The sequence below is a fragment of the Mus musculus genome, chromosome 5, assembly GCF_000001635.26.
Source record: "Mus musculus strain C57BL/6J chromosome 5, GRCm38.p6 C57BL/6J".
Lineage (NCBI taxonomy): Eukaryota > Metazoa > Chordata > Mammalia > Rodentia > Muridae > Mus > Mus musculus.
The window spans coordinates 32,737,470-32,759,118 of NC_000071.6; the positions used below are offsets into that span (position 1 = coordinate 32,737,470).

Sequence of the window (21,649 nt, forward strand, 5' to 3'; positions counted from 1 at the left end):
ATAAAGCTAATTAGCCTGTTGCCTGTTCTCAACCCTGCCCAGCCCAGGTGGCAGAGACAAGTCTCTCAGGGCAAAGGCCTAACTAATCAACACTCCCAGTATCAGCTGTGACTTTGACAAGGCGGGGCAGGGGTCAGACATAAATGCTGAAAGGTTAGCGCCAGCAGCAACCATTAACACCTAAAAAGGCAGAGTGGGTACCAGATTTTCTCACCCAAGCCAACTCTACCCTCCTGCAGGCTCCATCCTTGCCTCTGATCAGGGCTCCTGGCAGAAGCAGTGTGATAGGATGTGGGATTGGTTCAGGCAGGTGAATGGCCACAGATTGGGCAACAGAGAGAGGGAGGCTGAGCTGACAGGGGTGTCTGCAGAGCAGCTGCTCAGCAGAGCCAAGCCTGGTCAGAGCTAGAACATCCCCCCCCCCCCACCACCACAAAATTTATAAGCCCAAAGATATGGCTGTACAGCAAATGAAGTGGTTGGACCCAAGAGGTTTGGCCTGTGGGCTTTGCTCACTCGGTCAAAGTGGATACGGATAGAGCCCACATTGGTGGCTCCCACTGCTGTCAACGAGAAGAACCCATGTTTCCAGTCTCCAGTTAGGACTACACGCTCATTGTGACAAAAGAGCTCTTTGATCCATCGGGCCATGCCAGGGTTCACTGACATCAGGGAACCTGAAGAGACAAGAGAATATGCTACTTTCTGCTCAGAGCCTGACATGTTCACATCAGAATGGCCAAAGAGCCACAGGGACTCACAGGCCAAGCGTTCCAAATTCTAAGCAGGACCCCAGATACCCTTGCCTATAGTCAGCCACCTCAAGAAGTCCTCTCCTGGCCTTGACGACACCAGCCTCAAGCCCAGTCCTCCCAAGTCAAAAGGCCCAGGGCCTCTAATGCCCACCCCTGGGCAGACCTGGGAAGTGGCGCCGATGTGAGATGGTCCAGTCAGTGGGGGAGTGGAAGCAGTGGTAGTCTCCTGGGGCCAGGTAGATGACACAGTGGTACAGCTCATTCCCTTCCCGGGTGACCAGCTGGTTTCTGAAGGAGTCACTGGAGGAAGCTATTGGGTAGGACAGAAAGAAGGCCTGGCTTTTGGACAAGCTCCAGGTGCCATTCATCCCACAGTGAGCACCTGTACATGGCCTGCATGTAGCCAATAATGACTTTTGGCTACATAGCAGCCTGCTGCCCCAAAGCCTTCCCAGCCTTTATTCCCTCAGCCCCCTATGCCTTTTCTTGCTAGCCTTTGCTCCAGCTACCAATCCTGCTACTACCACAGCTCCAATCCTGACTAAGCGATGACCCACCTGGAGGGAAGGGCAGGTCCTCTGTATTGGCTCGAGGGCCCAGGAAGGACTCCAAGGAGTAGGTTACGCCCTTTACCTGCTCCACCTCAGAGTTCTTCACCTGCCCAAAGGTGAGGATCTTGCCATCTGATGGGCTGGTCTGGAGGAGACAGAGTTTTGAAGGTAAGGAGGGGGTAGTCCTCACCTTCAGTGGCTCCCCAAACTCTACCACCTGCCAAGTCCTCAGGGAGCTCCAGTCCAGGTCAGGAGGGAGCCTCCCGGAGTGCCACGGCCATGCAGTGCTGCTAAGCCTGGCTTAAAGGCAGACAAGGATTTCATTTCCTAATGAAGAATGGAGACAAGGGCCAGGCCTTACCACACAGTGCAAGCCACATACGGGCCGTGCCTGAGGCTTCAGCTTACGCCGGAAGAACTCGCTGAGGTTGCGGTAGTGGTGCAGGTCCTCCACTGCAGCCTCAGTCATGTTCACCCCAAAGGTCCAGATATACAGGCTGTAGACTGGCCTCCGGAGCCAGTAAGGAAGTTCTACTTGGTTGAGGCGACCACAGGCACGTGACAGCAAACGCGTTGGCACAGATTTATACAGGGACACCTGTAGGCCACAGTGCAGGAGGCTGAGTTGGTCACAAATCTGAGTACTTTCATACACTCCAACCCCCCATCCCCACATGAGTGAGAGAGAAAGAAACTCTACAGACACCACCACGAAGACCCAAGTGTTCAGGTTGGTTTGTGAGGTGGCTGTTTCTCAGAAGGAACCAGACTGCTCACCAAATACTCAAAACAAGGCTGGATATAAATGTACCATTTTTTTTTTTTTTTTTTTGCTATTGCACAAAAAGGTCAAAGAGCAGCTGCCTTAATCCCAGAGGTGGAGACTGGGCTGTATAGCCTTGGTTCTTACAAATGGAAGATGAGGACCTGGTGCAAGCCTGAAAGATCACTGAGAGGCATGCTGCCCTTGTGCCAGCTCACTGCCCACATTCCAGACAACTCAAGAAGGCATCAGGCTCCCAAGAGCAAAGGGCTACAGTCCTGAGCATCCTCTTCAAAAGGAAGCAAGGATGGTGTTTTCACTCCCAGATCTACATCACCCTGCCCCTGGGGTCTCCACAGAGGCAGGAGGAAGCTCTCTGTCACCCCTCTAGTACAGAGCACCAGGAGGCAGGTACCAGTCCCACTTTCAGGCCAGAGGGTCCTGCAGAGCACTTGAGCGTCTGCCACCACTGCTGTGGTAGCAGTAGCAACTCCCTTAGGAGTGAAGTAATTTTACCAAGTTTCAACAGTCCTTCCACACTAAGTCAATGTCTTCTGACTGATGTTTAGTGACTTGGACAGAGCAATACCATCAAGTGTCCCTAGGCTACGCTCTAGTGTCTAGTATACTTCCTTGGGCTTTTATGGTGCCTACCTAGACTACCAGTGTCCTAGAAGCAGGGCTTCCTTTTTGGAGTCAGTCTGTCAAGAAGCTGAGAGAGAGAGAGAACCTGCTGGCCAGGGCCTGCCTGAGATGCTGCCTGTGCAGTCCTGAGCTCAATTATGTACTCCAACTAACAGGCCCAGCCTGGCTACAGCTTCCTAAACCACCCTCTGCTGGCTAGACTCTGCTTGGCTTTTTCTTACAATCACCTGTTTTCTGTGGAAACCAGTGACATTGTTTTCTGATTTACAAATGTAAGTTCCTTCCAAAACCAGCGCATTCTGAACAGGGCTGCCAACCAAACAACCTTCTCACACATATTTACTCATGAGTGCGGTCTCTGATAAGTTGTTTCCTTCTCTGTGCCTCGCCTTCAGGACTGTCTAGGGAGGGTCATGGCCAGTAGGCCTATTTACACTTACCCTGCTCATGGGCCTCCATCCCACCTGGCTGAGGGGCCCGAGCGCACGGAAGGGCAGGAGGTAGTGGAGGATGGTCAGCGGCCAGGAGCGCAGTTTCAGAGCTGGTCTGGACATGCAGCTCAGCTGGCCTAGCCTCCGCCGTAGGGCCAGCTGGGGAAAGTACAACCTGCAGGACACATGTCCACACGTGGCCTGGGTCAGTGCCTAAGTCTGGAGGAACCTGAGGAGCAACCTCTCAGCCAGTGCCGGTCCTGCTCCCTACCCCTACCCCCCCACTCACCCCCAGCAAGCTGCCTCTCTCTCCAATGGAACCAAAGAGTTCCAGCAGGCATTGCAGTGCCCATTCAATTCTAACCAACTGTAGTTGTGAGGCAGGGGCTTGGCTGCCTGACTACTGGGCTTATTTCCCAGTGTCTCCCACCTGCCGGCCGGCTGAGTGGGCGGCAGCTCAGGAACGACTCCTAGGAGCCTCTAAGTACAGCAGCAGCCCGAGCAAAGGCCTTGGAGCCCTGAATGGGAAGGAAGAGAATCTGCCGTATACCCACAACCTCCCATGCTTAGGAGGGTTGGGACCCAAAGACAGTTCTGCCCTCACAGGTGCCAGAAAGACGAGACACAGTGCCATGAGCCTAGACAGTTGGGCGACACCTGCCAAGTCTTTTGTTACTTCATTGTGGCACCTGGGAAAACCTTCAGTCTTTTGCTTCCTCTTCTGCCAAATGGTAGCAGTGGCTCCATCCACAGGCTCAGGAGGCTCTCCACCTAGCTCCAAAGCCGCCTCCCTGCTCTGCTACAACCACATGGGTGACCCACTAGTTTTACAAGGTCATTGTCTTCTATTCAGCCAGCTTTCCAAAGGCACAGAGAGGCCTTTTCACTGTAAGCTCAGCTTCCTGAATGCAACTAGGTTCCCTGTCACACAGTGGGCATCATGAGACTATACTGCCACCCACTCTGAGAATGTTTGAAAAAGCACAGTTGATTAAACAAGCTAAGGCTGCCATCTGAGCCTTGCTCAAGAGAAGCTGAGTCCTGTGTCTCCTAGAAACTGAGCAAAGCAAAGAACAAAAGGGGATTGCAGCAGAGAACTGGTGAACGGCGCAGGCGCCAAGACAACAGCACACCAACTGTCCTGCTCTCCTCCTTTCTCTTCCACAGGACCCTACTATGTCTCTAAAAAACCAGAGGAGGTGGCAGGGACCAAGCAAAGACAAATCAGTGCTCTCCTGTGGGCTGCCCTGCCCAAGTCACTGCAGAAGAGTGGACGCCAGTCCAGAAGAGCTTGGGGGAGGATCAGGTGTAGGAAGCAGGGGTCTAGGGAGGAAAAAGGGGGCCTCAGTGTCCTTGCCAAAGACCAAGACACAGGATAGAAGCCCACTGCTTCCCCTGCCTTACCCCCTGCCCCCAGCCAGAGCCATGGGTACCTGAAGTGAGTCTCCTACTCAGGGCACAGAGGACTCCCTCTCCAGACCCCTTTAGCCAGCCCCCTACTGCCACTCCCCCAAAGGCCACTGGACTTGGTGTCTGACTGTCCTGAGATTATGCCGGGGTACATTGAAGGTTAGGTCTTGTGGGCAGCATCTCACCATTTCGCTGCTGCTTGGAGCTCCGGTCCTGGCTGCTTCTCTGACTGACACATCTTGGGTAGGCACAGGGAGGGTGTGAGCCTCCACGAGAGTGCGCTCGAGAGTGCTTGCTGGCTTGCTGGCTCACTTGCCTTTGTTTTTCTCCTTGCTCCCCTTCCCCCTCGCCAGAGGAACTTCAGTGTGGTCACTGCTCCAGTTGCTGGTGGCAATGCTTCTAGTTTCCGTTCACTCTCGGTGGCTCACAGGCACAGGTTAGAGGACCACAGCTATTGCAAACAGACAGCCACCAGTCACACACCTGTTTGGACCTCCTGTTCAGGTCACCTGCTCTGGGTTTGCTGCCAGGGCAGAAGCCCTTGTACTGGGCCAGCCCTATCACTCAGCTTTGGTCACCTGTCTGTTCCCTGCTCTGCTGGAGTGCGGCAGGTGGGTAAAGCCCTGGGGCTGTCTGCTCCAGTCAGCCTGGTAGAGAGGTGACCAGACACTGCCACGACTTTTAGGCGCCACTGGGTTCTGAAAGCACAAGGTGGGAATCTGAGCCCTCCCTCGGGCTCCAGGCTGATGGCCCCTCCCTCAGAGGACCTGACCCATTTTCCACTCAGGTAGCATCTGAGGAATGACAGAAGGGGCAGACAGCCAGGACATCCAGGTAAGGCATCATGTACTGGCACTGTAACATACCGTAATCCCTCCTGGCCTTAAAGCCTCCAGCACCTGACTGTGTGTAGTCCAGGCATCTTCACAAGCTGCACACCTGGGCTATTTCAGAGAAAACTAGCTGGGGGCTGGGCAACAGCCAGCACTGAAGCCCAAATCTTCCTAGCCGGCTCTTTCAGTCTGTCTTGAAAAAGGAGGCTTGGCCAAGCCATTCCATGGCAACCTTTAGGGTTACAGCCTCCCCACCATATAGGTAACAGGGAGAGTAGAGCGACTTCTCTTCGCAGTTGCGGCTGGCTCAGCCCAGTGTTCTCAAGGGCCTCGAAAGGATGAGAGTTCATAGGGCTACTGAAAGCCTGTATGCCTGCTCTCCAGTCTTAATCCCAGCCCTGGAGGAGTCAGGCCTCTGTCACCACTTTCAGATGAAAAAATGCTGGCTTCAAGAGACAGAGAACAGACACGGACAAGGACCAGGCAGGCAACATACAGTGACAACTCTTATTGATTGTCCTTACTAAACAAGGATTCGTGTGCGACAGATACATTCCTCTCTCCAAAGGTAAAAATTCGAGCCCTGGAGCTGCCTGCAAAAGCCACTGGATCCAAGGTATGCTAGTGGTCTCTGGGAGAAGGGACAAGGCCACCAAGGCCTGGGTATGTACAGATTTCTCCCTGTGTCTGAGGAAATGAAGGACTGGCCTACTTTAGCACATAAACGTCTTCAAACTTCTCCTCTCAAAAGATGCCAGCACCAGATGAGCACACGTGGAAGCCCCACCCCATCCAAAGGTCAAGGCCAAGCTTTAGGGACACCCATGCTTCTGCTTCAGGCTCAAATGAGCCTCTAACAACTTCTACATCCACCACACAGTGAGATGCTCCAACCGTTTACTGGACACTGAATGGTGTACATTCTGGCCAGGCAACTGGGCTCAGGGGTGACATGTGCCATCATGTGAGCTGGGTCAGGCTCTCAGAGGCTCTTTCCTTGCTCTACAAGTCCAGGCTTTGAAACAGGAGCAGAGCTCCCACCCAGGAAACAAGTATGACCATGTGGAATGTGAGGGGACCACATACCCCCAAGAATGTGGTTTCCTGTCAAGGTTTCCATACTATGCTACCAAATAGGATGTTAACTATGGCAGCTGTGAACACATGAGCCTGCAAATACAGCTCAGCTAAAACATAGGCTCTCAACCAAGACTCATACAGAACCTAGACATTTTGTTCTCCCATAGTGCTATGAGGGGCCAGTCAGGCCCTTCTAGGCTGGGGTCTTAGACAAGCCGGGTGGCCCACCAGGGCAGGGTAGCCTGGGTTCCTCCTGCCTTCAGCAAGGCAGGTCAAGGGACTAGGGCAATGAGCCGCTTCCTTGAAGAGGCACTAAGACCTGTCCAAGGGATCAAAGGACCCAGCCTGCACTTGCCCACAGAGAGGGCATGGATGAGCAGTGTATTCTTGCCTTTATCGAAGTCTTCTTTCCTACACTGAACACCTGTGTGTCAACTTCCTTAAAACATCAAAAGCGGACCCCACACAGCACGCTGGGAACAGGCTGAGAGAGTCCTGTCTGTCCGGCCTAGAGCTGCCAAGGACAGGGACAGTCCTCAGCAGTCTCCCGTGTCACCTCCAAAGCTGAGCTACTTCAACAATAATGCTCCCATCTTCCCCAGGCCACCAGACCCTCCCCCTGAAGAAGCCCTAGGACTCTCCCTAGCCCGTGAGTGAATCCTGGACAAGAAGGAGCCCCGAGGCAGGCCAGTGCTGACACCACAGTCCCTTCTGAGAGTCAAGTGCATCCTGGGGAGGCTAGTAAAGACTTGGGTCGCGGCCTGAGCACCGTCACTTGGCCCGTGGGAACCCAGAGGGATCTCTGGTGAGCATACATCTGACACTGCAGTCCTGAGTGCTACTCAAGGCCTTGAAATGTCCCTGCTGCTCTCGAAGGCTGTTTCTTCATCTGGAAACAGGGAAGCTCCTTTGCCCACTTCCCTTGAGACTCAGAACAAGGTTATAACCAAAGTCCGACTAACCTTAAAAACCTTAACTCCTACCTCATGCCTGTGGCCCCCAAGTCTTACCTCCCTTTCTAGCAAGGGAATACTGTGAAAAGACAAAAGGGGTGATTCTGAAAGGGGAGCCCAAAATATGAGCCAGTTCTGCCCAGTACGTAGGATGTAAGGGCCACTGCAAGCACACGGGGAGGACTGTGAGGACATGCTGTTCTGGGGCTCACAACCATGTCCTTCTCCATCCACCACTGCTTGGGACGAGGCAAGGATACTTGGTCCTCAGTGGAATGGAACATTCCAACTTAAGTCAACAAACGGAGCAGCCCAGTTAGCAGTTATTATAAGTGTGTATGGGTGTGAGGGGTGAGGTACTGAGTGGGCATGTGTGTGGGGGGGTGGGTGGTACAGGTGTACTCTCCGGTTTGTGCACACCTCCTATTTCTGACTTGGTAGGTTCTGGTCTGGGCAGATGAAAGGCAGGCAGACTCCAACAAGCCCTTCCTGGGCAAGAGACCCGCAAAGCCCAGATCATGCATCTCCTGCTCCCTTTAACTCATGGCCCCACCCTACAGGTCTTCGGCCATTTCTACCTTAGCTTCCTGAGGCAGGGCCTCCTGGCAGGTGTGCCCAGGGAGGCAGCTAACTCCTTTTGCCTCTATTCCTGGGCTGGAGGTAGACAGACTTCATAAGCCACAGACAGGAAAACGGATCCTCCCCAGGCAAATCCAACAGTTCTTCTGGGAAGTCATAAGCATGGAAGAGGGGACAAGGAGAAGGCTAGATGGCCTGTTATCAGGTCAGCAGCTGAGGGTGGGGTGAGAGAAAGGGACAGACAAGTGTTCTTCAATTTCTCAAAAATAAAGAAAGAAATCTTCTCTTGCCCCAAGGCAGAGACAGTATGTCATCCATTCCTTGCCCTCTGAGGTTAAGTCTACAAGGATGCTTCCCTCTACCAGGCTGAGGCAGCACAGGAGAAATGCATGCTGGGAGCCCAGGGCCACCCCCAATGCCTGCCTGTACTTCCCACACTTCCCAGCATCTTGCTCACTTCCCTCACTTCCTGCCCAGCCTTTTGGGGACTAGAGAAGCTATAGGATGTGAAGGAAATGAGCTCAGGGAGACCAAGTGCGGGGGCGGGGGGGGGGGCGGGGGGGGTTCCCTGGGGGGGGCGCAGGAGAGCAAGACCACCCAAGGGATTTCCCAGGCCCTAACTATGAAAGAGCCAACTACATGTGCTAGAAGGCACTCCCACCCAGACCTCCCAGCCTCAGGACAGGGAAGGAAAAGAGCCCTGAAAAGCTTGCCTGATGCTCCAGGTCCCACTTGTGGCTTCTATCAGCTCAGTCACTCCCGAGACCAGCCTCACTCCAGTTTCTGGGCTCTGGTCTTCAGGTTCTCTAGCTTTGGCTAGGTTCTGAAGCGTTAGCCTCAGAGCAGGCAGGGGCTCTGGTTCAAGCTGAGGGCGGGGGGCAGGCGGAGCAACACTAGACACTGTTAAAGCTAACACTCCCTCTGAGCTCCAAGCCAAGCAACAGAAGCCCGGAGGGCCCTTTAAGAGGAGGGGCTACAGCCTGGAGAAAAGAGGAAGAGGCCAGCAGGGGCCCTGGCCCCACCCTGTCATAGCCTCCTGACTGACCAAAGACTGACCGCTCCCCACTCAACACCCAGCAGAGCCACAAGGGCCCAGCACTCTCCAGAGGATGCCTCCTGGGAGTTCAGGGACCCTGGATCCTCAGCATCTGGCTGGCTTCTGGCTTCAGCCCTTGTCATCAACCCTACAAGACAGAGGCCTTGTAAGGACTGTCTTCTTCACTCCAAAGCTACTTCCGGCATCCCCTCCAGAAGTTCTACAGATGCAGTAATCCTTACAATTTCTTCCTACACCTGATCCTGAATTAACAAGGTTAACCCTGGCAACTTCATCTGTCCCCCAGGGCCATAAAACTCTGACACATAAAGCCCAGACTCTAGAGGTAAGGTGGATGGATGAACAAGAAAAGCTTCTAACAGCCACCACTCACCCACAGCCTAGAAACCAGGCAGTGCTTTCAGAGCTGGGAATACCTTGTGGAATTCCTCTTTTCTTTACACTGAAGGGGAAGATTCTGGACTGCAGTCAGCAGACCATCCATAGCCTGCCCCACTGGCATTCAACTAACATAAAAGGATAGGAATGGGCCTAACATTTTCTAGGGAAAGAGGAAGATCTACTGGGGGAAATCAACATTCTATCAAATGAACTTCATTCATGTCTATGTAGTCAACTCAGCAATGGCCAAGTGGGACTTAGTCTTTCATGCTAGACTAAAGGGTACATCTACAGCCCCTCTGACCACACTGAATTTCACTCCCCTGATTTCATAACCTGATTGGAACTAGATGACATCCTGTTAAGAGGACTTAGGGACGGGTGGATCACAAAGCTGAAAAATCACTGACATTGTTTAGACACAGTGCCACACACCTGTCCTCTTCACCTGGATCAAGCACAAGCAAGCCTTATGTGACAAGCTCAGGGATGACGCTATGGCAGAGGCAAGCAGACTTTCTAGCAGACTAGAGGGCTATCCTGTGAGACTTTCATGATATTATTCCACACCCACACCACACCACGGGGCTGGGGACACAGAATGCACAGAAGCTGCCTTCATTCACTCGACCTGTGCACCAGTAGACAGTCCTAATTAGTCCCTGACCTCTGAAGATTAACTGGAGTCTGGGGCAGTGGCTCAGTTCATAAAGCACTTGCTTTGCAAGCAGGAGACCTAAGTTCGATCCCTGAGGACCTGGACACCACATGTCTTTTTTGTAAGCAAACACCTTTAGGATTTCAAATGATAGTTAAAAGATGATTTTCTTTCTGGGGAACCCTACCCCATCATAAGATTAGCTTACTACATAGAGGTCCCTTTGGGATACCCATGCCCTTCTATTCTGGGCCTCTGCTGGCTGAGACTGCCACCTAGTGCCAATGAGAGGCTTTACAGGCTTGAAGACCACTTAGTTGCCAACAACCGAAGACAAGGGATCTGGAGCTGCTTAGTAGAGCACAGGCTAAACCCAAGATGGGTGACTTTCGTGCGTTCCCTGTTTGTACACTGTCTAATGCTCTGTGTCAGGGATTAAATGTAGTTGAGGGACAAGGATAGCAGGTGCTCACAGTCACCTCTTATTACCAAGTGTCCAGAGGCACAGTAAATATGGCTGCTATCTCTGAGTAGCACAAGAAGTCACAGGCAGGTTCATTTTCTACATGTCCAGCTAGAAAGCCTGGGCAAGCATGAAGTATTCTCCACACAAGATCCTCTCAGTCCTCCCCAGTTCCTCTTTTTTGTTCAGAAATGTCTCTTAGGAACCTCACCATAAACAACGTCTAGAAAAGCCTGCAGCCCAGGGCATTCACCTCCACGTTGAGTGTTACATGGATCCTGAGATGGCCTGTGCTGGGGCAGGATAAGCTCAGCAGAAAGCATCCCATAGCATCCCAAGCCTCCAAGTCATCACTGGCCAGCCTAGGACAGGCCTCGTTTGTTCCCAATTTTATTTTATGCCATCCTGTCCTATTCTATTTCTGTCAAGATACCTAGAGTCTCAATCAGTAGCCAGGTTAGCCTGGAACTCACTAAATAGGTCCCAAGTGGTGTTGAAATTGTGGCAGCCCCCCTGCCTCAACCTCCTAAGATCTGGATTATAGGCTGACTTTGTTTTTAAACTGCACATGTTTAGACACAGGCCTCAGCTTTCCCACACAATGCCAGGGTGGCAATCTCCCAATGGTACAGAGCTGTGCCTCAGCTGAGGGTGTCAGGAAAAGAAATTAGACTGGAGCATGGGTTGGAGGTTGGCCACACGGTGGACAGCCTGAGCCACCTAATAGAGTGGCTGCATGTCTCAGAGCCATGGGTCCCGCACAGAAGCAGCAAAGGTAGGGCCTGGAGATCCCTGAGAGTCCTTTCTCCTCTAGAACTCAGTTCTCCGAGGACAGGTCCCGCAGTGTCAGAGAACTGCTCCAGACAGTGGCACTGCCACAGAGGCCAAGCAGGTAAGTAGGTTTTCCACAGCCAAGTTCACTCCTTGCCCATTTAACATGCACAACTGTTTTCTCAGCACCTACCGCGCACTCCTTGCCTACACATACATACACAGCCTCATCTAACAACTGCAGAAAGTCAGCAGCAACCCTGCTTCTAAATAACACGGCTACACAATTTACATTCACTTCAAAGCTGTCGGAGCATGCGAAGTGCTGCCCACAGCTGTGCACATCTGTGTGAGACAGCAGCACCCTGAGGTGTGGGGAAGGAAGGAAGGAAGGAAGGAAGGAGTGCCAGGGGAAGCACCTGGGTCCTGCCTCCCTGTGAGGCAGCTGAGGCTGATGGTAAAGATGCAGGGCTAAGTGGGTGTCCTTGACCAGCATCCCTCAAGTCCAAGCTTGGCCTCCGCATTGCTGTCTGCACCGCTCTTCAGACCATGTTTACACAAAAGGCCCAAGATCAAGCCCAAAGTAAGCATCCCTGCTTATGTTTCTCGAGTGTATAGGACAGTATTTTAAAGCAAGAATTTATAGTGCTTTTAAAAAATGCAAAGAAAAATCAAATACAGCACATGGAGATAAACCAAACATCAGTATTAACAACTCCCGGGCAGAGGCATTCCCTGTAACAGCCGATTTTCTTAACTTTTTTTTTTTTAAATCTTATTTATTTTACATGTATGAGTACACTGTAGCTGTCTTCAGACGCACCAGAAGAGGGAGTCAGATCTCATTACAGATGGTTGTGAACTACCACGTGGTTGCTGGGATTTGAACTCAGTACCTCTAGAAGAGCAGTCAGTGCTCTTAACCGCCGAGCCATCTCTCCAGCCCCGTTTTTCTTAACTTTTGTATTCCATACAAAAGCGTTCACAGGGCTGGAGAGATGGCTCAGTTGGTACAGCGCTTGCCTGAGTTCAGATCCCCAGGATCCTCATAAACAAAACCTGGTGGAAAAAAACCAAACCAAACCATAAAACCAAAAACTAAGTGTGCTGCAATGCACCTGGACCCCAGGGACGACAACCTAAGAGGAGGATCTGTCTCTGTAAGCTCACTACATTGGCAAGTTCCAAGGCAGTGAGAGACCTTGTCTCAAAGAGTAGAAGGAGCCCAAAGACTGACACCTGAGGCTGTCTTTTGATCTTGACCACATTGCATTTTTCTGTGCCTATACAAAACCTGTTCCTACCCACAAACATATACATGAATAAAAGCATGCACACTAAAAAAATAAAAGACTACACAGGAGGTTTACATGTGTAATCAAACACATGGGAAGCTGAGGCAGGTAGACCATCAATTTGAAGCTAGCCTGGGCTACACATGGAGACTTGCATCTCAAAAATAAAAACAATGAGGCTGTAGCACTTTGAGAGCTTTTCGGCCTACTGTGGGGTGATGAGAAGGCCCTTCACAGGCTCACACTCATCTGCACGCTCCGTCCCCAGCGGCTGACCTGTTTGCAAGGCTTAGCATGTGTGCTGCTGGGGTTGGACTTAGAGGTTTCAAAAGTCCAGGCCAGGCCTACTCTGTCTCTCTGCCTGCCTGCCGCCTATGTGTCAGGATGAAAAGCTCTAAGCTGCTGCTCCACACCATGCCTGTCTGTTTGCCACCATGATGACAATGGACTAACCTCTGAAACTGTAAGCAAACCGCCAACTAAATGCTTCGTTTTGTAAGAATTATGGTGGTCACCGTGTCTCTTCACAGCTATAATGAAGGGATCTATTAGGTCCAAGCATGGGAAACAGCTCCAACAAGTTTCGCCTTTCACCTTTCTTCTCCGTACTAAACAGATTACATTTTTAGCCCCCAAGGCCCATTCCCTTATCTGGCCACTGACTCACTCCTGAGACAAACCTCCAAGGTCCAACAATCAAACTCATTACTTGGCTAATACGTTTAATCAGGACTGAGCAACTCATCTTAGCACAGACTCTCCCTTTTCCTCTTTAAAACCCCTCTCCTGAAGACAACCAAGCCCACCTGCTGCTTGCGGTCCCCACACACCCCACCCCTGTAAGAAATCTTTGGGCTGAGAATTTGGTGTCTGGATGTATCCTGTGACACTCTGGGGGGCCTCCGTCATCCCTTACAAATAGCACAGTAATTAAGACACTTCCCTCTCCTTTCTATTTTGTATGAGTGCTGTGTCCTAGAAGCAATGCATCTTGGATAAAGAAATTTTAGCTGCTGGTGGTGGTGGCAAACACTTTTAATCCCAGCAGAGGCAGACAAATCTCTGAGTTCCAATCTAGCCTGGTCTACAGGGCAAGTTCCAGGGCAGCTAGAGCTACACAGAAAAACCCAGCTTGGGGGAAAAAAAAAACTCAAAAAAAATTTTTTTTAGATTTTTTTTTCATGTGTTTGGTATGCATGTATACACATATATCACATGCATGCTAGAATTTGAAGAGGGTGTCTCTGGGGCTGGGGAAGCCGTGGAGCTGTAGGGAACAAAACTGGAGCAAGAGTGGGACTGAGCAGTGTCCAAGCCCTGCAAATCTATTCCTGAAACTGGCTGGAGTAGGATTGCTATCCTCTATCCAGGAGCCTGCAGAGCCCCAGCCCTTTCCTCACCAGAGGAACATGAAACTGGTAGCCAGGCTAAGCTTCCTCTTCCCTTACAAGGTTCAGCAGTACCTAGAATTCATCCTTATGCAAATCCCCAGGACCCTGGCCCCAGCCAATGATGTACACTCACTCCCCAAAGGTTTAAATAGCCTTTGTTTTCCCCTTTAACCAAGCTGCCTCACTGAAGCCTGTTTCTAGACAGCCCAGAGTCTGTTGTTGGCTCACTTGATGCTTGAGGTCTCTATTCCTGACACCCCACCCCACCCCATCCCATTTCCTGCCTTACTTCCCCAGGTAGGATTCACCGGTTGTGACTACAGGCTGTCGTGCAGGGCAGGGAATGATGGGTGTCAGATCCTCTGTGTTAGCATTAATTAGGCATTTCCACTGGCCTGCTCTCAGGGACCTAGTGGTAGCAGTTTACATCATCATCTGCTGCTGTCAGGCACACCAGGTGCAGTGCATAAAAAGGCCTTGGCCACCCCCAGATCTGCCTGCCTGTCTGTCTTGTCTGATCTCTCTGTCTCTCATGTTCCCACTCCAAGCTGCTCTTTCACTCTCCCCCATCTCCCAATAAACCTCTTGCCATACATCTCAAGTGTGGCTTGATTTCTTAGCTGCACACCTAGGCACACACCCACCAAAGGCACTCAGGCCACTTTATCCTACACTCTGGAACTGCAGTTATGGTTGTGAGCCATCACCATGCTCACAGCTATGCTGGGAAGCACACCTGCTTTCTCTGCAAGAGTAAGTGTTCTTAACCATTAAGCCATCTCTCTAGTCTCCTAATCTTGTATTTTGAGACTGGCTTCTCACTGGTTTAGAGCTCACGGATAGGCTAGGGAGCTGGCCAATGGGACTCAAGGGCTGATCAGTCCCCACCTCTGCAGCACTGGGTTACAAGTGCACATTACCATCCTGCTTTTTATACCTGGGCTCTTATCAGAGCCAAAGTTATGGTTTGGGTTTAATTCCTGTGTCTAAAAGATCCATGAAACAAAAATGCCTTTAACTTGTAAACCCCTTCCTCAAGAACACACACTGGAGGCTACTGTTTATGAGATAGCGAGGCACATGTTTTTACTCCGACCCAACCACACTGGATGGGCTTCATCACATGTGTGTGGAAGTACGAGCAGAAAAGAGAGCAGGAGGTATGCTTGCCAATTGGATATAGGCCGGAGGTATGCAGGCAGAAGTATGGTGGATAAATGCTTGCCCCTGACTGGACTTGAAAGGAAACACACGCCCTTGTGGGTTTGCCTTTTTAAGCCTCTGCAAAATGTAATGGCAAGATGCTATTTTCTGGAAACCCAGGAATGGCCCTGGCCATCCTGTCTATCATCCTGGCCAGTATTTAATTAAGGCTTGCTTCACATTTGGTTCAAAATTGTGGTAGTGATCTTATTCTCACCCAGCAGGATTAGCACTCTTGAAGCAAGTCCTCAGGCTTGTATGGCAAGCAGTTTACAGACTGAGCCACCTTCCAAGCCCCTCTGTTCTGTTTCCAAAGGATTACATATTTGCCGAAGAAAAGTGTCCATGGAACTAAACTTGTTTTGCCTTTGTTTTAGAAACAGATCTTGCTGCCCAGCCTAACCCTAAACTTATGGGCCTAACTAAGCAATATTCCTTCCTCAGCCTTCCGAGTACTAGTACTCTAGGCATGTGTCACCAATGTCCCCAAGTGTCACCTCCTACTATTATCTTGGCTCAGGCCACTCTGAGTGAGACCCTCATGTGTGTTTGCTTTGTTTTGAGACAAGGTCTCACTGTGTAACCCTGGTTGTCCTAGAGCTCCCTGGACAGCCCAGGCTGCCTTGGGATTAAGGTCTATGCCCGCATGCCCAGTCCCCTCATCTGTCTTTTATTTTCATGACCTTGTAAGACCAACAGAGAGGGTTGGCACTTTTCATGTTGAAACTAGTTAAGATTCTCAGGTCCAAAGGAAACGCCAGTTCCCTCAAACTCCAAAAGGCAGTCCTGAACTACAGGAGGATTTCTGGCAGTTAGATAAAAGCCAGCATTCCTCAGGAACGGTGGAGCTGGTTCCCTCTATCAAAAGGAGCCATTTCCCTTATCAATGGCTATCCGTGGTGGTGCCTTTAGAATACCAAAGCACACACTGGCCTCCAGGCTCCCTCAGAATCACAAGTACCTGTTACACACTTCACACTCTTCCTTGTCCTTTCTCCCTAAGCGCCAACTCACAGGCTTCCCTCCCCCAGCTACTCATTCTTATAACCCCGCTATTTTCTTTTTTCTCTTCTTTTCTTTTCTAAGATTAATTTATTTAATGTATGTGAGTACACTGTAGCTGTCTTCAGACACACCAGAAGAGGGCATCAGATCTCATTACAGATGGTTGTGAGCCACCATGTGGTTGCTGGGAATTGAACTCAGGACCTCTGGAAAAGCAGTCAGTGCTCTTAACCGCTGAGCCTTGTCTCCAGCCTAACCTTGCTATTTTCAATATGCTCTCTCTCTGTCTTCTTGAGTTTCCCCTCCCTCTGTGTTCCTTTCTTTCTGCTCTGGCTATTCTTACTCTCATACCTAGAAGAATAACCTTCCTTTAACCATACCACAGATGGCTCATGTCAGCAGTTTACACAATGAGGAAGTCTTCATTCTCTACAAGTTACAATTTCTGACTCACATTTTTCCCTCAGAAGACTTGTAAATTTAGCATGAATATTATAGAAGAAAGTATTCATATTCTCCTACAAAAAGGTTTTCCACCCTGTTCAAACTGAGGACATCCTTCTGCCTTTAGAGCAGGAGACTTACAGCAAGGGCTGTCCCTGGGGCCAGGCCCTTTTGTCTTATACCTAGGTGTGTTGTGTTCTGGAAATGTTGGCCCTTGCCTCTGGGCCTAGAAGCCAGGTATGTTATCGCACCTAAAGACTAAGAGAACCTCCCCTGAGAGTTAGGGGCACCAGGCAAAGGCAGTACAAAGGGTGAGCTACAGCCAGTACAGCAATAGTTCTTACTGGAGTCTCTGTGTACCAACCCTGTTGCCAAGGCCATTCTGAGGAAACCACATATCCATTTGACCCGCCTAACTGCATGAGATGGAAGGAGCATCCACCAAATGCCAGGGATGAAGAGAGGAGTCTCAAGGGCAGAAAAACAACTGTTGGTTAGGAGAGCCGTGGATGGGAAATGGTTCTCAAAAAAAGCCGCACGAACAGCCGGGCGTGGTGGCACACACCTTTAATACCAGCACTCGGGAGGCAGAGGCAGGCAGATTTCTGAGTTCGAGGCCAGCCTGGTCTACAAAGTGAGTTCCAGAACATCCAGGGCTACACAGAGAAACCCTGTCTCGAAAAACCACAAAAAAAAAAAAAAAAAAAAAAAAAAAAAAAAAAACTGCTCGAGGAATGCAAAATGGGTCGCTGAAAGAAACCTATGGACTCCTCCTTTTCAGAGATCTGCTGTCCTTTCCCAATCTCCTTCCAGAAAAAGCAGTGTGTGTGAGCTGCAGAAGGGGGCTCAGGATGGGGGTGGTGCATGGGTGAGTGTCCAAAGACCAGAAAAAGAACCAAATCTATAAGTAAGCTGAAAAGCAACATATTCTTCCTTCCTTCCTTTCTTTTAAGATTTAGTTATTTTATGTGCATGGATATTTGGCCTGCATATATGTCTAGATTCTCTAGAACTGGGGTTATAGTTATGAGCTGCTGTGTGGGTGCTGGGAAATAAACCCAGGTCTCCTGGAAGTACAGCCAGTGTTCTTAACCACTGAGCTACCGCTGTAGCTCCAGACAGCAACATATTTTCAACTAGATATCTTGTAATCCAAAACAGGAAGTGTGATCTACAAAAACATTAGCCAATATATGGGAAAGAGGCAATGTGCACTATGCCATTAAAATGCCAAATAATATTTTTATGTCTTGTGGGGAGAAATGGACAGAATATTTAAAATCACAATTGCCATGCAATGCAATACACAGATGACAGCAGGTACACCTGGTGGTCCCCTGTCCCTGCTGCTCATAAGCAAAGGTCTCTAAGTGCTTCCTCAGGTGGAAGACCAGAAGGCAGGCCTGCACAGTCCAAATGAACAGGTTCTTTGATCATGATCCCAGGCAGTTACAGAACATCACCAGTTCCTGCAGAGTTCCTCAGCACTCCCTGGGTTCCTCAATCCTCAGCTCCCTTTGGGAAGCCACACTGCTTACTGACCGATAACACCCAACTGAGACAAGAACCGCAGCCAGAAAGTGGCATTCAGGCTGTGCACGATCCATACCATAGGACTAAAAAGAACAACATGACACTTGCTGAAATTTTTAAAAATTAATTTCTGACTATGGGTCTTTGTCTGCATGTATATCTGTGCACCATGTATGTGCCTGGTACAAGTAGAGGTCAGAAAAGATTTTGAACCCCCTGGGAATGGAGTTTCGGAGTTTGTGAGTCTCTAAATGGAAACTGGGAACTGATCCTAGGTCCTCTAGAAGAGCAGCTAGTGCCTCCCTTAACTGCTGAGTGAGCTCTCTAGCTCCCTATAAGGCTCGATCTCAATGCTGCCTGCAGGCCCAGTGTAATAAAGCTTTGGTTCCCAACACTGCACTGATGTTGAGAAGTGGGGTAGAAGGATAAGGATACACTGATCATGGAGCGTGCCCTTGAACTTCCAGCCTTCCTTCCTTTCCTTTTTTTTTTCTTCGAGACAGGGTTTCTCTGTGTAGCCCTGGCTGTCCTTGAACTCAGAGATTCGCCTGCCTCTGCCTCCCAAGTGCTGGGATGTGCGCCACCACTGCCTGGTTTATGAAGCAAGTAAGTACTTTACTCCAACACATATTTTCCATTCCTGCCACCTGCCCTAAAAGCAGTGAGTGCAACCGAACAGAAGAGAACCTCTAACACCGTGAGCCAAGATAAACCTCTCATAAGCTCACTATGCGCAGGTATTTGTACAGCGACTGAGCTCCAACCCACACAGAAAGGCTTGGGGAACAGCTTCTAAGAAACAGTTTCAAGCTGATGTAACTCCAGTCTGTTCAGTAAGAGCTCGACATAAAAATATTCACTTTAAAATAAACCTCTAAACAAAATGATTTAACCTGGGATCTATACATGGGCTTAGGAGGTTTTGAGACCCCTAAAATTATAAGCCAAAATTTGTTCTTGAAAGAGAGAACCCAAAATTTTTGTCCAAGTTAGTACCTTAAGTTCCTTCTTCTTCCAAAGTATTCAGTAAAAAGTTATCAAACCAAGCCTGGCATGGTGTCCTCACCTTTAATCTCAGCACTCCAGAAGCAGAGGCAGGCAGACCCCGGTCTACAGAGTGAGTTCCAGGACACCCAGGACTACACAGAGAAACCTGCTCAAACTACAGTGTGACACCCACAGGTCCCTGACTCCCCTGCTCAGCACTCACAGCAGAGCGAGATCCCAGGCAGCTCGGCAGCTTGATGAGGAATGCACGAGTGAGCAGCCTCACGATTCTGGCTATGACAGCCCGGTCCAGACCACACCACCCAGGTGCCATCTAGTCACCCTTGCTCCTCTTCAGTCTCTGCTTACGCAGTTCCCTGACCACTTAGGCAAAACAATAGCACAGTCCCACCGCAGCCAGGATGCCTGTGTCCTTTACCTGTTCTAAGTTTTCCTTGAAGCATTTCAACCATTCACTTATTGCTCTTGTAATGGATGACCTGGGTTTTGTTCCTAACACCCACAATCATCCTTAATGTCAGTTCCAGGGACTCTGACACCCTCTTCTGACCTCTTCAGCATGAAGTATATACATGGGGCACATATATACACACAGGAAATACACTCATTAAATTAAATAAATTATTTTAAAAACTTAAAGATCCCAGAAATTTCAAACTACTGCTAATGAGAATGTAATTGTCTTTTTTTTCCCTCAAGACAGGGTTTCTCTGTATAGCCCTGGCTGTCCTGGAACTCACTTTGTAGACCAGGCTATCCTTGAACTCAGAAATCCGCCTGCCTCTGCCTCCCAAGTGCTGGGATTAAAGGCTTTCGACACCACCGCCCGGCTGAGAATGTAATTGTTAAAAGTTTGACAATTTCTTATAAAAATATATACTTAGTAAATGAACAAGCAATTTTATTTTTAGGTAATATTAAAGAAATATAGGAGCTGGGATAATGGCTCCAAGTCCCAGCGCCAATTCTGTGATTCACAGCCATTTTAACTCCAGTTCCAAGGGACCTGGCACCCTCTTCTTCTGACTTTCAAGGGCACACACAGATACACACAGACAGACAGACAGACAGACAGACAGACACACAGAGTAAGATAGTGTTACATATAAAATAAGTAAATCTAAAAAAATTTAAAAAGTGGGCTGGAGAGATATGGCTCAGAGGTTAAGAGCACTGACTGCTCTTCCAGAGGTCCTGAGTTCAAGTCCCAGCAATCGCATGGTGGCTCACAACCATCTAGATTGAGATCCGATGGCCTCTTCTGGTGTGCATACAGAACACTGTACACAAAATAGGCAAATAAATCTCCCACCAAAAACTCCCTGTAGGACCCACATACACTTTGCCACCAAGAACACCCTGTGGTACCCATACACTCTTCCCCACTCTGGTCTAACTTCCCCATGCATTCAGTACAAGTCAGACTTGGCAGTGTGATCTTTTCCTGGGCTAATGACATGCATTACAATACTACCTAGAGTGGCACAGAACTACTTGACCCAGTCAACCATGAAAACACAAAGGCATAGCCAATATCCTATAATCTACTGAGCTGCTGAGCCATGATGCTCAGTAGGCTTGATATGTTAAATACAATTTTTATTTAATACATTTCAATCGATGATAGGTTTGTCAGGAAACAGCTCCACCCCAAGCGAGGGAATATCTGTCCTACCTGGCAGGAAAAAAAAAAAGAACTACCAACGTATGTGATGTTAACACAAAGTCTCTCCCTCTCCTCCCCTCTCCTCTTATCCTCCCTCCCCTTCTCTTCTCTGCTCTTTCTCCCTCACCTCCTCTTTGTCTCCCCATTTAGACAGGGTTTCAACAATATAGCCATGGCTAGCCTGGAGTTCCCAGTGTAGACCAGTACTCTCTGAGAGCTTCCTACCTCAGCTTCCCTAGTGATGCGACTAAGGGTGCATGTCACCATGCCCCAATATAACTCTCTAACACATAATACTACATGGTTCCATTTCTATGAAACTGTAAAACAGTAGCTCTAGTGCATGCAGTGATTGTCTGGAAGTGTGGAGGACACTGACTGCAGGGACACAGATGTGCCTGTGACAGTGGTTACATGGGAATATACATTCATCAAGACCATGGAGCTGTATGCTTCAAAAACTGTATTTGACTGCCAATTAACACCATGGTATAATCCTAGAACTCAGGCAAAGGCAGGAAGGTTGCCAGTTTTGAGGCCATACTGAGCAATATAGTGAGATCCTGTCTCAAAAGTAAGTAAGTAAATAAATAAATAAATAAATAAACCCTTAGTAAGATTTTGTGTTTCCTTTTTAATCAATTAATTTTTACATCTGTATAAAATTCAAGTTGCTCTTAGGACTGAGAATATAGCTCAGTTGGTAGAGTGTTTGTCTGGCATGTATGTAGTAGTCCTGAGTTTAAGCCCCAGTACTGTATAAACCAAGCATGG

General features: G+C 49.5%; 1 protein-coding gene across 11 annotated transcripts in view; it reads right to left on the minus strand.

Moving 5' to 3' along the window:
* The window catches only part of Pisd (phosphatidylserine decarboxylase), a 49,342-nt gene that overhangs the window by 1,169 nt on the left and 26,524 nt on the right, over positions 1-21,649 (minus strand). For 2 of the 11 annotated variants that reach the window (XM_006503999.3, XM_030254583.1), the window contains 6 exons: positions 4,741-5,006; positions 3,155-3,320; positions 1,668-1,904; positions 1,313-1,451; positions 919-1,065; positions 517-677 (listed from right to left, as the gene is read on the minus strand). In XM_006503999.3, the coding sequence (XP_006504062.1) occupies positions 517-677; positions 919-1,065; positions 1,313-1,451; positions 1,668-1,904; positions 3,155-3,320; positions 4,741-4,793 (903 nt within the window). In that variant the 5' untranslated portion in view covers positions 4,794-5,006. Of the gene's footprint in view, positions 1-516; positions 678-918; positions 1,066-1,312; positions 1,452-1,667; positions 1,905-3,154; positions 3,512-4,740; positions 5,007-5,133; positions 5,254-7,999; positions 8,214-8,713; positions 8,926-21,649 lie in introns of those variants that run through there. The other 9 variants (XM_030254584.1, NM_001347332.1, XM_030254585.1 and 6 more) reach the window with 9 other exon arrangements.